This window comes from Indicator indicator, chromosome 1 (assembly GCF_027791375.1).
Source record: "Indicator indicator isolate 239-I01 chromosome 1, UM_Iind_1.1, whole genome shotgun sequence".
Taxonomy (NCBI): Eukaryota; Metazoa; Chordata; class Aves; order Piciformes; family Indicatoridae; genus Indicator; species Indicator indicator.
In genome coordinates, this window is record NC_072010.1 from 65003614 (window position 1) to 65020207 (window position 16594).

General features: G+C 41.1%; 1 protein-coding gene across 1 annotated transcript in view; it reads right to left on the bottom strand.

Annotated features, from left to right (window-relative positions):
• Positions 1 to 10545: 10545 nt before the first annotated feature.
• Positions 10546 to 16594, bottom strand: part of TUBGCP3 (tubulin gamma complex associated protein 3) — a 51379-nt gene continuing 45330 nt past the window's right edge. The window contains exons 18-22 of the mRNA XM_054382847.1: positions 13017 to 13105; positions 12751 to 12882; positions 12232 to 12372; positions 11576 to 11692; positions 10546 to 10704 (exon numbers count right to left, since the gene is read on the bottom strand). Coding sequence (XP_054238822.1) covers positions 10546 to 10704; positions 11576 to 11692; positions 12232 to 12372; positions 12751 to 12882; positions 13017 to 13105 — 638 coding nt within the window. The remainder of the gene's footprint in view (positions 10705 to 11575; positions 11693 to 12231; positions 12373 to 12750; positions 12883 to 13016; positions 13106 to 16594) is intronic.

Consider the following 16594-nt stretch of genomic DNA (forward strand, 5'->3'; position numbering starts at 1 on the left):
GTATGCTGCAATGTGCGTCCAAACCAGCTAACCAGGATGAACTTAAAGATCTGATCTTGTTTGGTACCTACCAATGCCTTTATAAGGTGTTCTTGAGGAGTTCTTTATTTATAGTGCTGAAAGGTCAAGCCTTAAAATAAGCCTACAATTACATAATTGCCCATTAAGAAACCCTATAGTTTAAGTCACAAGTGCCTGCAAACTTCTTCTACCCAGCTGTTTCTTGTGAGTCACATTATTGCCCTTTAATGGTCTTAATTAAGGAAATGGTAACATTTTTTCTTTTCTTATAATTCCTGGCAACCACCCTATTACTTTTTTTTTTAATTATTTCCTGTTCTGTTATTAATGCTTGTTTTGCTCTTTTTGGTTTGCAGGAGCTTTGATTTATTTTAATTTCTAAAACTTTTTGCCTGTGACATATTGGAACCTCTGCACAGATTCAAACTAGGGTAAGTGTAGATCTAACAGATACCTTTCCTCTGCTACCCCACCTTTTATAGCTGATTTACTACTTTTCTCATAAAAGATGGGACATCTTTCCAATAAAGTTGTCTCCTCACGATGCCCAAACTGATTTTTGCCTGTTTCTTTTGTGTCCCCTGAAGATTATATGTAAATGTATATCTGTTTTCTTTGCCCAAAGGTGCTTATAGAATAGATCTAATCAACTAATTGCTCCAGTGGGCAATAAGGTGACCTGGCTGATGGAATTATGAAAGACCTGGAGCATGCTTTTTATAAAGCCTATACCATGTAACGCTGGAGTACGAAGGCAACTTTTCAATGTTTGTGTGCTGTTACCAGAGTGTTCTGGGAAATTCAAGGGGTTGTTTATGTACTTCTGTGGTTATGATTATTTATGGCTTTCTGAATGATTCACCTTTCCTGCGACTCTTGACTAGCTTCATCTGTCAAGAACAGCATTCATAACAGCCTTCAAAATATCCTTTCTAATTGTATCAAGGATCCCAGAACTCACCTAGATATTTGAAAGGCTGAAGTGAGGCTGGTGAGGTAGGAAACCAAGGTGAAAGGGAAGTTGGGATATGATTTATTCTCAAAATGTATCCATCCTCTTGATTTCTCAGTCTTCTTTGAAAACAAGAATGAAGAGAGTAGTGTTGGGTTTGTGCCTGGGGGGGGTGGCAGTGGGGAAGGGGATTTCTGGCATGGTTCCTGTATGAAGCTTTGAGAAGTTCCTGCAGCTCCAAGTCAGATCAGCCCCAGTCCAAGGCTGAGCCAATCAATGTCTCTTCAATAACATATTTAAGAGGGGGAAAAAAATCTGTTTGGGTGGGTTTTTTTTTGTTTTGGAGGGTTTTCATTTGTTTGTTTTGGAGAGGGGTGGGATATGGTAGAGACAATCATGTGGATGCACCAAGGTCAGTGAGGAAGGAGAGGGGAAGGCACCCTAGAACACTAATTCTATTTTAGTCTGTGATGAGATGGCAGGCTGAGCCCTTGCAGCCTTTTGAGATCAATGGTGGAGAAGAATCTTCAGGCCATGGAGGAGAAGAATCTTCAGGCCATGGAGGACCCCGTGCTGGAAAAGGAGATGGCTCCCAAAGAAAAGTTGTGACTCTGAGGGAAGCCTGCACTGGAGCAATCTGTTGCTGGGAGGACCACAGTTAGTTGGAGAAATTCATGGAAGCCTGTGTTCCATGGGAGAGATTCTACACTGCAGGAGCGGAGGACTCTGGGTTCTCCTCCTGAGAAGGAAGGAGTGGTAGGAACAACATGAAATGGATGGGGACTAACCATAACCCCCATACCCTTACCTTCCTGTGCTGCTGGAGGGGAAGGGGTAACAAAGCTGGGCCCAAGAAGAAAGGATAGGTGGAGGAAAGATGCTCTTAAGATCCATTTGTATTTATCACTGTTCTACTCATTAAATTAATGAATTTGTGGTGGTTTCATTTCAATTAAATTGATTCTGTTTTCCCAAGTGCAGTCTGCCTTTTGCCCGTGACTGTAATTTGTAAGTGAGCATCCTCTGTCCTTTGTTCCAATCCTTGAGCCTTTAGCTGTATTTTCTCCTCTCAACCCCACCTGAAGGCAGTACAAGTGAGTGAGGGGCTGTGTGGTCCTTTGGTGCCGTCTGGGTGGGCTTAAACTATGACAGAGATTTGAGAAGTCAGTAAACATTTCCTCTTCAATTCTTTTGGGAAACAGTGATCTCCAATTGTTCTTGCAACACTTGTGGAACTGCAGTACTTGTTTTGTCTGCAGTGCTTATGAAACCCATCTTCTGTAGCATCTAAAGCCCTATCTGGCACTGGGCAAAACTTGTGTTGGCTCATCCACGCTACTGTAGCTGAGAAATCTGTGTCATATCTTTTTCCTTAAGAAAATAACATAATAATTGTATTTCTCTTTGCCTACTAGTAAATGTATTAATTACGTGCATGTATTTTGTACATGTATTGGTACACAAATAGCATAACTTTGTACTGCATTAGTAATTTTTTTTAATAGGATAATAAATGAAATATGCATTTCATTCATGGATATTTTAATAACCTGGATCACAGCTGCCAAAAATATGTTCTGGTTTTGCCTTAATAAAGTTGTAATGAGTGGGAATTCTGCTCTTCTTGTTTATCAGATATAATTTTCACCCCACATTTTCTGTTCTTTTTATGCTGTCTCGTCTCCAGTAAACAGTGCAATTTCATTCCTCTCCCTCTGATAGTTCAGTTGCTTGTTTTCTAAAGAATTTTGCTTTCTTCATTCTCATTATACGCACTGCATTTTAAAAGGAAAGTTCCCATTTGCCTTTTTTAGTTGCCCTTGTAAGCCTGTTGCAACTTGTCTCTTTTTTCTTTATACCATTTAGCACTGTTCATGAGAAAGGAGGTAAAACTCAGTACAAACACCCTCTTTGAAAGAGTGAATGCAGTGCCTGGTTGGAAAGCAAAGCAGAAGACTCTGTTCTTTGCCTCTCTCTTTGCAATTTTTAGAAAAAATTTAAAGGGCAACAAAGTGATATCTTGGGAATGTTCCCATTGTATAGGGATCCTAGATGCTTAACTACCTTGTTCTTGTGGCATGTATTTCAGATACAAAGAATTGGTTCTCATTGTCTATTGCACTGGAAGATTTCGTACATGGGGTAATTGCTTTGCAACAGCTTTTTCTTACCATAACTGCTCAGACTGATGGTAACAATCACTCCAATAGCATCTTCTGTACTCCAATGTTTAGCTAACTTAATTGCTGTTCTGATGACTTCTGGAGGAAAACATTTAACAGAATTTGTTCCACAAAGAGCTGAAGTAAATTAACTGTGCAGTGATAGGAATTTCACCTCCTACACTCCTCAGATTTTTCTTCGTATGTTATTCTTTGTCTACTATTTCTTTGGCATCTCTGTTCACCCTTTATTGTTACTCAGAACCCTTGCTCTCTTCTCTGCCCTTCTCTCCTTTTGTAAGCAGCTATCCATCATCTCAGTTTCTTTAACTTGCCTGACCTCTGGTATTCTTTATGACCCCCTACACCTCTGCTCACCTCTGTCCTTCCACCTGGGTTCAAGTCCATATTTCCGCTCATATGGTGCTCAGGTTTTGGTCCAATGATTTTATGAGAGAATTTACAATATTGGGTAGTCACATTGTAGTACCAAGGGGAACTTTGGAACAAAAAGAAGGAAAATAAATACTGAGGCCCTTTTTCTGCTCTTCTAGTGAGAGTATCAAGATAACTCTTATGAATTATTCCAATCTCTTAAATTCACAAACTAATTAGAATATCATATCAGGGAGTCTGGCTTAATACTTTAGAGAATCACTGAATCGTGGAATGATAGGGATTGGAAGGGACATCTGGAAATCACCTAGTCCAACCCCAGTGCCAGAGCAGATTTGCCTAAAGCAGGCTGCTCAGGAGAAGACTGAATGGTTCATACATTAAGTTTGTCATAAGTCTTTTTGACATAAAATTAATGTATTTTCATTGCAGTTTAAAATTGTGCTTCAGAAAGCCCTCAGAGTGACATACATGGCTAGTTAAATCTACAGTGGTAGAAGCTTTTCACTCTGAGCAACTGTAGACTGAGAAGGATAATATCTTTCTCTTGACTGTTTATTGCTATCCTTGGCACAGTAAGTAATTTTGGTATGTTAAATTGGGTAGAGCAGGTGACAATTAAAATGCCCTTCTAGAAACCATGCAGAATTATTTTCTCTGACAAGAAGCAACAGTTTCTTGTATCTCTCCCTGCCCTACTTATACATGCTTGCAATTCTCTTGCAGCTCTCACCAACTCTTTATTCCTCTCTCCAATTAGTAGAATCTTACTAAAGGTTAAAGTGATATTTTTGGTTCAAGTAGCCAAAAGATGACTTTCAAAATTAATTAGGCACTTCTGAGAAGCTTCTGAGAACTTCTACTGCGTGCCAAATGTGCTCTGTCATCTCTGAGGCTGCTCATTTGGATGAAAATGGAAATGAGTACAAATGTGCACACCCACAGCTGGTTTCTAAGGCCAGCATTAGGAAACACTAATGAAATGTCACAGAGGGCTCCACTCTTTTAAATCTAGAAGTTTTAAAGTAGGCACCTGTTTTCTGCCCAGATACCTCCCTTTTTTTTCCATTCCATTCATTGCTTTTCAGCTCTTAGTGTGTTCAAAAATTTACATGTGCACTTCAAGAGTATCCATAACACTGAAAATCATTGTTAGATGTGGCATACTGGAAGTTAGTTTCACACTGCTCAAAGATAATTTGCCATTCTTGATTTAAAAAAAATCCGTTTTTAAAGGCTGAAAAAAAAAATCACAGAACCATCTAATCAAAGAATTGTTTCAGTTGGAAAAGACTTCTAAGATCACTGAGTCCAACCATTGACCTACCACCACCATGGCTATTAAATTATCTTCTGAACTGTCATATCTACATGTTTTCTGAGAACCTCCAGGGAAGGTGACTCCACCACCTCCCTAGGCAACCTATTCCAATACACAATCACCCTTTCCGCGAGGAAATTTTTCCTAATACTCAATGTAAACCACCCCTGGTGGAATTTCAGGCCATTTCCTCTGGTTCTGCCACTTGATACCAGGGAGAAGAGACCTTGCCTCACTACAGCCTCCTTTTAGGTAGCTGTAGAAAGCAATGAGGTCTCCCCTCAGCCTCCTCTTCTCCAGACTAAACAATCCCAGTTTCCTCAGCTGTTCCTCGTAACACTTGTTCTTCAGACACCTCACCAACTTTATTGTCCTTCTTTGGACATGCTCCAGCAACTCAATGTCCTTCTTGTAGTGAGGGCCCCAGAACTGAACACAGTAATCAAGGTGCTGGCTCAACAGCACCAAGTACAGGAGCACCATCACTTCCCTGGTCCTGCTGGCCACACTGTTCCTGTCAAAAGACAGGATGCCCTTAGCCTTCTTGGCCACTTGAGCACATTGCTAGCTGATGCTGTCAACCAGCACCTTCAGCTCCTTTTCTGCCAGGCAGATTTCCAGCCACTCTCTCCTAAGCCTGTAGTGTTGCATAGGATTATTGTGGCCCAAGCACAGCACCTGTCACTCAGCCTTGATAAACATCACAATACTGACCTCATCCCGTTGATTCAGCCTGTCCAGGTCTCTTTGCAGAGCCTTCCTACCCTCAAGCACACCCCAACTTAGTGTCATCTAGCAGTTCTACTGAGGGTGCACTAATTTTCCTTGTCCAGATAGTTGATAAAGGTATTAAACAGAACTGGCCCCAAAACTGAGCCCTGGGGAACACCATTTGTGACTGGTCACCAACTGGATTTAATTCCATTCACCACCGCTCTTTGGGCCCAGCCAGTCAGTTTCAAATCAGTCCACCTGTCCAAGCCATATGCAGTTTCTCCATAAGGATGCTGGGGGAGATAGCGTCAAATGCCTTACTAAAGTCCAAATAAACAACATCCACAGACTTCCCCTCATCCACTAAGCAGGTCACCTTGTCATAGAGGATCAGGTTCATCAAGCAGGACCTGCCCTTCATGAACCCATGCTGATCAGGTCTGATCACTTCATTGCCCTCTACATGCTGCATAACGGCACTCAGGATGATCCGCTCCATGACCTTCCCCAGCAGCAAAGTCAGACTGACAGTGCCATGGTTCCCCAGCTTTCCTCCAGGCCCTTCTTGTAGATGAATGTTACGTTTGCCAATCTCCAGTCATCTGGGACCTCCCCAGTTACCCAGGACTACTGGTAAATGATGGCTTGGTGAGCCACTTGTCCATTTCTTGTCCAAAAAAATGGACATCTTACATTTGTGATAGGAAGACATACTCCTTCCACAAGAAATCTATCCCTGATATGTAAAGACCTTGACATTTTTTTCACTGCATCTGGTATAAAAATAATGCACTGGGCCTTGAAAGAAAAATAGTATCACTAAAATAAAACTGGATTATGATTATATGCTGTCCTTGATCTCCTACCCTAAACCTATAACGAATTCATTGAAAAAATATGATGGGCTTCTGCATTTCCTAGTAGATGTTTTTAAGATATTAAATTGCACCTTACTGTACCAAGAGGCAGTCAAGCTGTTATAACTTACAAGAGGAAGATTAAATTTCCAGGGACTGGCTTTTAACTTTTTTTTTCATATTGGTTAAAACATGATTTCTGTATCAGTTACCAAAATAAATATCCTTTGCATTTGAAAAGAATAAGACAAATACTTTCCAGTGGTTTTCCTTTTAATGTGTTTATGATATTGGCAGCACTTTACCTGAGAAAAATGTGCATGTTGTATGACAACATGGGTGATAATGCTGTCCTTGGTTTCTGCTTCTTACTGTAGTTTCTCAGAAATTTCCTTGGGCCTTGGCAACTCTGAAAAGGAGGGGGCTGAGCATGCAGAATCAGTTAGTGATGGCTCTGGGATAGGATTCAGAGAGCAGGAGGAGCTGGGCCTGTTTACACCTGGAGACATGGCCGCTTAGGCCCCCAGATGCATTTGTATTTCCAGACACTGTAGCTTCAATAGCAAAACACTGACATTACCAGCCAGAAGCCTACACTATACACCTTACAAAATAAAAAAATATCCTTGTGCAGTAAATGTGCTGTTAAGAATGATAATCTTTAATATTAATTGCACTAGGTAAGTATTGAAAGAAAAAAAAAAGTGAAAAAAAAAAAAGTAAAACTCCTGTTTCTCTTTAGAAATACACCTACTGCACCTGTGCAGAAGGAAGCTGTCAACTTTTACATTAAGTATGCACATTTATGTAGAGTTCTGTATTGGTTTCCAGCCCCAAATGAAACGCAAGACTCCCGTTGAACACCAAACTCCTGCAATACAACTTTCTGAAAAGGTCACTGTACAAATATGGATCACTCCAGCAGATGGGCTTATGTATGTGGTCCAGCCAGCAGATGATCCTTGGACCTTTCAGTCCCCTCTCACCTCCAGAAACATCCACCCTATTACTGCAGTATCTGTAAGTGGCTGGCACCAGAGGTACACCTCCCACCTGTGATCACACTCCAGTTGCTGCACTCAGATCCTCATCACACACACACACACAGAGAGGGAAAGGAATTTGGTAAGGGTAGCTGCACAGATCAGAAGAGGAGCAAGGCTAGGAAAATGTTGACCAGCACCTTATTTACACACAATTTTATCGTCCTCCTCCACTATTTTCCCCACATTCTGTGAGTTGCTTTTCACAACATCCTTGATTGGATGTCTGTGCCACACTCTGAAGCATTTCCAGGGACAGTATCCCGGAGCATAGTTAGCTGTGGCATTTCTGTTGGGAGAGCTTTATAAATATCAGTCTTCTCTTCTAACTGAAGAAGATTCTTCCACAAAAGCCATACAACGTGTTGCAAAGAAGCACCACTGGGTAATAGCAACAGTATCCCAAAGTGGGAAGGCTCAGCTGCAGGTGAAGGCAAAACATAAATCAGCAAAAGAAAAAAAAAAAAAAAAGGCAGAAATTGACATAAAAATTGAAGACGGTATCTCTATCTCCCATCCACTTCCAGGGGATCTTCCAGTAGAGGTGGTGCAGTTATTCTGTGCCAGGAATTCAGAACCTTCCCCTCAGCTTGGCTGCCAGAGAGGGTTCAAGAGTGGTGATGGCACTTCCTCAGGTACAGGCATGGCTAAAAACAGTCTGAGAAAGAGAGAAGAATGTATGCCATTGCCTCAGAAACTGAAGATCTCAGGAGCAGTTTCCTTCCACTTCCAGGAGATTTTCCTGCAAAGCTGGACAGGTTATTCTATGCATCGCCTTTCAAGTATCTATTGATGCATTGTCATAGTTTTCTGTTCCAGTCTGAAATGGTGGCACTCTTCAATAATTTATTCTGACAATGCTGTTAATTTAGTTATTTCCAAGCCAAAAGGAAAATTCAAAATATATTTTTGTTCAACTTTTGATCCACTATTTTGATAAGAATCTGGCCCTAAGAGTGTGGGACAAACAGATTTTCACAAAGATTCTTCTTTTTGTCCACATACTTTTGTCATTGCTCCATCTTATGTCAAAGGGAGTCGCTGGCTTCCTAAAGCCATGTATGTCACACAACTGATCAGTTTTAACTGTAGGAAGGGACAAAAAACATGTAGACTGAAATAAATATGACAGCTGCTGGTTAGGGGATAAAAGACTGGTCTCCACCCACAAAGGAGCACTGAGGATAATGGCAGGTCCCCACTGGCCCAGGCTTTCTGTGTCTTGCATTCAGAATGTACCCCTAAGCCTGCCAGCTGGAGCAATACCTGCAGCAATGAGGACTCTTCCCAGATCAACGGATTTCTACAGAATCAGCTCAGAATTATAGTTCCCAGCAAGGCTACACACTGTGGGTTTCCTGTACTCTTGGATTTAATTCAGCAAAGGAAACTAAACCTTCCTCTGAAACTTGTCCCCTAATGACACATTACCTAGTGACAAGACAATGACCAAATGAGTGCTTGTGCAGCTAATGTGCTGGGCTTCTTTTTGTTGTTTCTTTTCCCAACAGATTGGCCAAAACATACTCACCTAAGCTTTGTAGTTCTTTCAGACTTTACAAGAACAATATACTTCCACAAAAACAGAGTACTCCTGCCTGACAAAGGCATCTTCAGCTTTCCTTTTAGCACACAATCACTGGCTTCAGAATCCATATTTTCTTACAGCTGAAATGCTGCCTGCAAGTAACCCTATGAGGGTAGCTGCACTAGCAGGTCCTGTAAATGTACAGGGTTAAAAGCCTCACATGTTTTATTTCACAAAAGCAAGGACTCCAAGGCCTGCACAATAATGGGAATCATGCTATCCAGAAGGCAAACTACCTAGTCTAGGGCTGCAAGACAGCATGTTGTTCCCACCAGAGTTCACCTCCATTATGGCTCAGTAGCCTCACCAGCATGGCCTGGCAGGTGCCTCTGCTTTCAGAGATTCAAGCAGCATAAGGGCAAAGGGTAAACCAGGCCACCGACCTGGCTGATCCGAGGGTAGTTGTTAAGTCACAAACTGCACACAGTAGTGTGTAGAGATCTGTAACTCCATACACTCCTAATTGGAAGCTTCTGCTTTCTTACCCTGTGGAAAAATTGTAATTTTTCAACTACAAAAAGCAGAACGCATTTGAAAGATAGTTGTGTTTTTATTTTCCTAAGCTTGCACTTGTGGAACATAATAAATGACCTGATATAATGACAACTTTGCAAAAGAAGAATCCCCCTCTCCCCAACATCTGGACAGCAATATATAAATATTTACAATGAAAAAATAGGGAAGAGAATGAAGTCAACATTAGCCAAGTGAGTTTGTTTCTACACATCTGATTTTGAACATCAATTATTTCATTTAATTCAATTTTAACCAATACTTTCCTTTCAGAGTACTGAGGCTTTAACTTCATTTTTTAGACCTTATGTGCAATAGATACACTCCTGCTCTGCTTCGGCAGTTTTCTCCTGTACAGTAACCATAGAATTTCCCTACCAATTTTAAAATTCCCATTTAACTTCGAAAACAACCAAAAAATTAAATATAACTTTATGTCTCCTGATACAAAGTTTCTCACACAGTCACACATCACAACAATGAAAAAACAGCATAATGAAATGCTGTATAGCTTCTTAACAAGGATATTAGGTCTGGCTTTAACAAAACTCTCTCTTCAAATAGAACAAGTACATTTAGAAAAAATAACCTTCTTATTTTCTTGTTAAAAAAAGAAATGGTGCTTTCTATAAACAAAAGATGCAATTTGCTTGACACAGATATAAGTTACAGTGGGGAGAGCTCAGAAAGCTTCAAATAAAATTGGCATTTGTTTCAAAGGATGATTTGAGAAGTTGACTGGAAGAAGTTCAATCAACTTGTTTAGTCTGGTAATCCTGGAAATGTCAGTGTAAAAAATCCTACTTTTTTCTTTCTGCTATACAGTGTCACACGATCACATGACTGGAAACATGTTGTCTGCAGAAATGGTAGACACCAATCACGCACGATTTGGTTGTATAATGTCGCACTGATTGCCTCGTCCAACAAGAGATTCAACATCCTTGGGATACTGAGGTGCAGTCCTTAGCAGTTGTTTCACATATGTGAGCTTCGTCTGCCTCTAGCGCCCAATGATACACGAAGCCTTGGCTCTCTTGCTTTATAATGTTCATTAAAGTCCAATCTAAAGCTAAGAAATCGAAGGCTTTCATCAGAACTGGTTGTCAGCAGAACCAGGAACTGCTGGACGATTCCCTGAAGGAGAAAGAAAAATCCAAGAGACAGCTATGAAGGCATTGCTGATGTGTTTTTCACAGAGATGCCAGGTGATGCCCAGGCCTGGCAAAAGCATGAGAGCAGCCAGAACTACAGACCCAACAGCAAGACTCTACACATTTGGGGTAGTTTGCACATGGGAATTGCAATTGCCATGTGAGAGGCATGCTTCTGGAGCCCAGCTTCCCGATCAGCTCTCAGCAAGTTGCCGCAGGAGCTCCACAGCACGCAGGTAAGGAGATGACTTTGGGTGGATGGGAAGACTCACTTCCTGATCTCCACTGAACATTAACATGGATATGCCACTTATAAAGCTGCTGTGGCACATAGTGCTGCCTCACTCCCTTTCATTGCTTTCTGGAATGCCTTCCTTGAATTATAATAGCCAATTTTTCTGGGGAATGGAAGCTTTAAAATCAGATATATCAAATTAACACAATGTCAGAGTAAGTCCCATCCAAAAAAGATACTTGTGCACGTGTTTGACCAACACTGCCCATTTCAGTCTGTTTAAAACCAAGTGTTAGGCCATTAATAAAGATCCTTTCTGTAGTCTTAAATAGCAATGACTTGCAAAGACGGTAAGAAAAAAACAGAATGCAGGAGGGTTTTTTTCAGATTACACCAGAAGAATTACATGAAGACTATTCCCCTTTGCATGATCACAAAACCTATTATTTGCTGAGGAACAGTGAACACCAGCTTCTAAGGAGAGAAGCAAAAACTGAAGACCTAGATCTACAAACTGCACACACAAATACAGAAGCTACAGCTACTCAATATTTGAAATTGATTTCTACATGTCAGAGCTCAGTATCTATATTAAAAATATATATAATCTAAGTGGCACCTGGTAGAAGTGAGTGAGTATTCGCAGCTGTGAGCACATTTTAGGTATTGAGTCTTGAAATTCTTTAATCCTCTTGCTCTCTTCTTCATCTTCTGATGCAGTTACACCCCACTTGCCCTACACAGACCAAATGAGTTGAGGTCAAGCATCACAAGACAAAAGCTGCTAATCAGACCACCTTCTGCTGAGTTAAACCAACCAATGCCATAGAAAGCTAAACATGGAGACTAATACCGAAACTATCAGCCCCTTTGCTAGTCGTACAACACATGAAAGAAACCTGAGGTGTGTCTCACACCAGTAGTGCATGTCTCAGACTGACAACAGGGAAGAAGGTATGGAGTAGGGCATTTTGTGCAAAAACATTCAGAATATTAAGGCCTCTTCCCTTTACTTCACCTAAAAGAGCTCTAAATTTCTCTTACTCCAAAGTTCAGTAGAGAACCTTACTACCTCAAAGTTTTGGGCAAGACAGAAATGAAAAACACCACTCAGCAGTTTTGTTTGAATTCACTGGCTACTGACAACCACCTTTATGTTTGCCCCAATCACGCTTCTTCATTTTTGCCGCACCTCTACCTGGTCCCTGCATATATCAACAGATAAGTATATCTGCCTCAATTAATTTTCACATTCTAGTAATATCCTTACTGTACCTCAAGTTCACGTTGTTTTTTTCTCTCTTCAAACTGCAGCCTCAGCTGCAGCTCCTCCAAAGCAGCTCTGTACATTGCATCTTGGGTATTCTGGAGTTCAATGATCTGATCAAAAACAGCTCGAAGCTGGTTGAGAAGTACCTGTGAGACAGGCAGTTGAACAACAAAACAATGAAATAGTTCTACAGCAAAAGCATTTTAAGTTACTACCAGTCTTCAGAACATGAATAAATTGTTTCTAATACACAGCTGGAGAGACTGTTTTGCACAGCCCCAAGTCAGTTGTTGCATCATCCCACAGCTTCTTAGGACCATAAATAATAGGCCACATTGCAACAAGTTTTATAATCAGCATCTGTCACTTGTGTCTGAGGAGTGTGTATGGAGCCTACCATAATAAGGTCTGATATCAGAGGAAGAAAAATGACTTTTCCCCTTGCTCCTACAACACAGAAGGTGGTTCCTAATGCATAATCCAAGTTCACAAAACTACAGTTTAATGCAAAGGAGAAGACTTACCCTGGAATCGCTATCCAGCAAGCACCGAGCTATGATTGTGTCTAGAAAAACTTCATGAGCTGCAATGATGTGATCCAAGTCCTGTGCTTGTTGGACCTTGTTCCAGAGTTCATCCCATGAACATTCAAGCACCTGGAGCAATGATTCAGGATTGGGCTGTTTTGATTTGCTAGATGACAAGCTCTTTGAAATTTAAGACACACAACACATACAAAATATTAAAAGTACTTAATTTTTAAGCAACTAATTGGGTGGATAGAGTATACCTCAAATGTAATGTAATACTGCATTTGATGAATGAAATGGACCATTTCTGATGCCAGAACGTGACACTGATGCAGCACCCCAGATAGCTCTGTAAAAAAAATCCAAAGAGATGGCAGGTTAAAGACCACAAGGACAGGCACAGCCATCAAACCAGCTTGGTAAATTTTTTCTACCAAATTGAATACTTCATAAAACAGTCACAAATCTTGGATGGTAGCAGCAATACTGGTTGGTAACAGATGAGCAAAGAACATTGCACAGTAAACTCCTAGAAAATGTAAGCCAAATATGATTCCAATTGTGTGCTCAAGACAGTGCTGGAAAATTGCAGAATATCACAAGGGAAAAAAACTCCTCCCAGTCCCAGGACAGCAAAACACAGTGCATTCTTTTGGATTTGTAGTTGCTTCTGGGTCCTCACATCTTTTACATTAGTCTTCAAACCACAGACAGGGTATTTCTACATTATTTAACTACACTGAGACCAAAAGAGAAGGTGGTTGTGACAGGGGTAGGGACTTTGTGGCTCACATGGTCCAGGTTCAATTCCCTGATCCATGACAGACACATGCAAGTAAGACACTAATGACCTCACCTCTGCTGCAGAAGGGTAATATGAAGATTACCATCAACTGCAAAAATTCTCTGGAATGAAGATACTCAGCCTTCTGGAATCAAGAAAGAGGAAGTAATTTCTAAAAAGCTAAGTAATTTGCAACTGCAGGCAATTTATGAGACTACTGAAAAAGGAATTCTGTATTTTCATATCTTGGGATTTTACAGGAACAGCTAATGATCTGAAACAGATATTACAACAAGCTACTCTGTTCTTTATTTCTTATATCTTTGCCGGAAGACTATCCCTAACACATTATGTAGGAGAAGATCAGCAACTACGGAACCTGAAGGTACACAAGTCCATGGGACCTGATGAGATACATCTGCAGGTCCTGAGGGAGTGGATGAAGTTCCTAAGCCCCTATCCATCATATTTGAGAAGCCATAGCAGTCCAGTGAAGTTCCCACTGGCTGGAAAAGGGTAAACATAAGTCAGTCTCACCTCTATGCCCAACAAGATCATAGCACAGATTCTCCTGGAAACTATGCCAGAGCAGACAGAAAATAAGGAGGTGAATGGTGACAGCCAACATGGCTTTGTGAAGGGCAAATCACACCTGACAGAGCTGGTGGTTTTCTCTGAAGGGTTTAGAGCATTGGCAGACAAGAGAAGAGCAACTGATGTCATCTACCTGGACTTGTACAAAGCATGTGACACTGCTCTGCACACCATCCTTGGTGCCAAATTGGAGATATGGATTTGACACATGGACCACTTGGTAGATAAAGAATTGGTTGGACGGTTGCCTTGCACTCCAAAGAATTGCAGTTAATGGCTTGAATGACAAGTGGCACTCCTCAGGGGGTGGTATCGTGACCGGTGTTTTCTAACATAACTTTTGGTAACATGGACTGTGGGATTGAGTGTACCAACAGTAAGTTTCCCAGTCACGCCAAGCTCTGTGGTGTGGTTGACAAGCTGGAGGGAAGGGATGCCATCCAGAAGGACTATCATAAGTTTGAGAGGTGGGCCCATACAAACCGAGTGCAAGGTCCTGCATCTGAGAGAGTGGTGCAATCCCAGTGTCAATATAGGCTGGGCAAGGAGTGGATTGAAAGCAGCCCTTCAAAGGAGTTGGGGGTTATGGATGGATGAAAATATGTGACCTAGCAACATGCACATACAGCTCAGGAAGCCAGCTGGGCCACATCAAGAGAAACGTGACCATGAAGCTGGTGAGACACAGCAACAGGTTGACCAGAAAAAGTGTGGATGCCCCCTCCCTGGACGTGTTCAAAGCCAGGTTGGATGGGGCTTTGAGCAACTTGGTCTAGTGCAAGGTGTCCCTGCCTGTGGCAGAGGTTAGAACTACACGATCTGTAATGCCCCTTTCAACCCAAACCATTCTATACTGCATCTGCTTTAAATAAGATGAATGAAGAGAAACTCCAGGGTTGTCTAAACAACAAATTCCTCAACATTGGTGAGTTGAATACATTTGTGTTCTTCCAGCTACTGACAAGAAAAGAGTGAGCTTGACATTACTATCTAGAAGTATTCATTCTCAAAGCATGAAAATTCCTGTCTGTTAAGACTTCCGGAGAATTGTGATTAAAGCTATTCTTTAAAGTCAAAACCACCTCATTGTGGCTGAAAAGCAAAAGACTCTGCAACTGGTTTCTCCTATTACTTACTGCCTCCATTTGGTGCTCAGTGACTGGAAGTACAAGCTACTGTTTTGGAGGTAGAGAGAAAATAAAAGTTCTACTACTTCATCATAAACCAGTACTAGAGTGTACTTCCATGTATTTCAGAAAAAAATTCTACTTGTGGCTTCCAACTTAGATGTGTCAATGAGCAGACTCCTGTTCCTCCAGGCAGAAGGTGGTACAGGTCTTTGTAAACATATTATTTGTCAGAGGCACAAACTGAGAAATACAGCACTTGTCTCCTGCCAGCAATAGCTGTAACAGCTTGGCCAGCACTTTCAATGACTGTGTTACTTAAAACAGCCAAACCTAAAGGCCTCAAACAACTGGGATTGCTGCCTGCAGAAGACTGCTCCATAGCAAAGAATAAGAAAGGTCTCCCAAGGAGAAGGAGGGGAAGAAGAAAAGGAAGAAAAAACAAACCTCATCTTTAGAATAAAAGAACAAACAAAAACCTAACCATGAGAGAGAGCTCCAGCCTGACAACAATCAGGTGACGAGAACAAAATCTCTTAACTGCACCCTAGCTTCAAAGGGAATAGAAGGCAAGAATGCAAAACACCATTGGTCTGGAGTCAGACAAGCACTTATTCAGGACAGGGAAATGACGGTAAACAAAATCCTATCTTAGGGAAGCAGAAAGGAGAGCTAGTCATCCTGTACAGTTCCAGAGGTCAGCATTGTACACTTTACAAGAGCTTGTTTCTTAGCAACCTTCTGAGGCTAAGGTGACCACTCCCACCCAGCAGTTTGTAATTATAAAAGACAATAATATTTATAAAGACATATTAATGCCATAAAGAAGAGTAACCCTCAATGGCTATTTTCACTGAAAGAAATGCAGACAGGTAGGAAACATCAAGAGTGCGCCAGTACAGATGCTCACAAATATAACTATATTCTTGGCTGAGAAGTAGGATTAAAAAGACCCAGTACATTAAATATACACCAGAGACGCTCCACTTAAAAGCTTTCCTATTTCTTCTCAAGCATTTGTTTCTTCTGTTCTTAGCTAAAGAAAAGCACAGGGAATGAGTAAAGGTAAAACTAGTAAATTTACAGGGGTGCATGTATGAGACTTACTAGTTCCAGCACAAGAAAGAGGGAGACACAAGGCACAGATAGGAAGAAGAAAGGTGAATAAAAGGGGACAGAAGAGTAACAAGCCTTTTTTAGAGACGGGGATGTTTCTTTTGCTCATTGTTACAAAACCTCAGTCAAGGATCAAGTAAAACAACAAGCAGGAAACTTCCATTTACAATGTTATTTCATCTTGATGATCATCTACCATTAAACAGTCAGTCAAGAG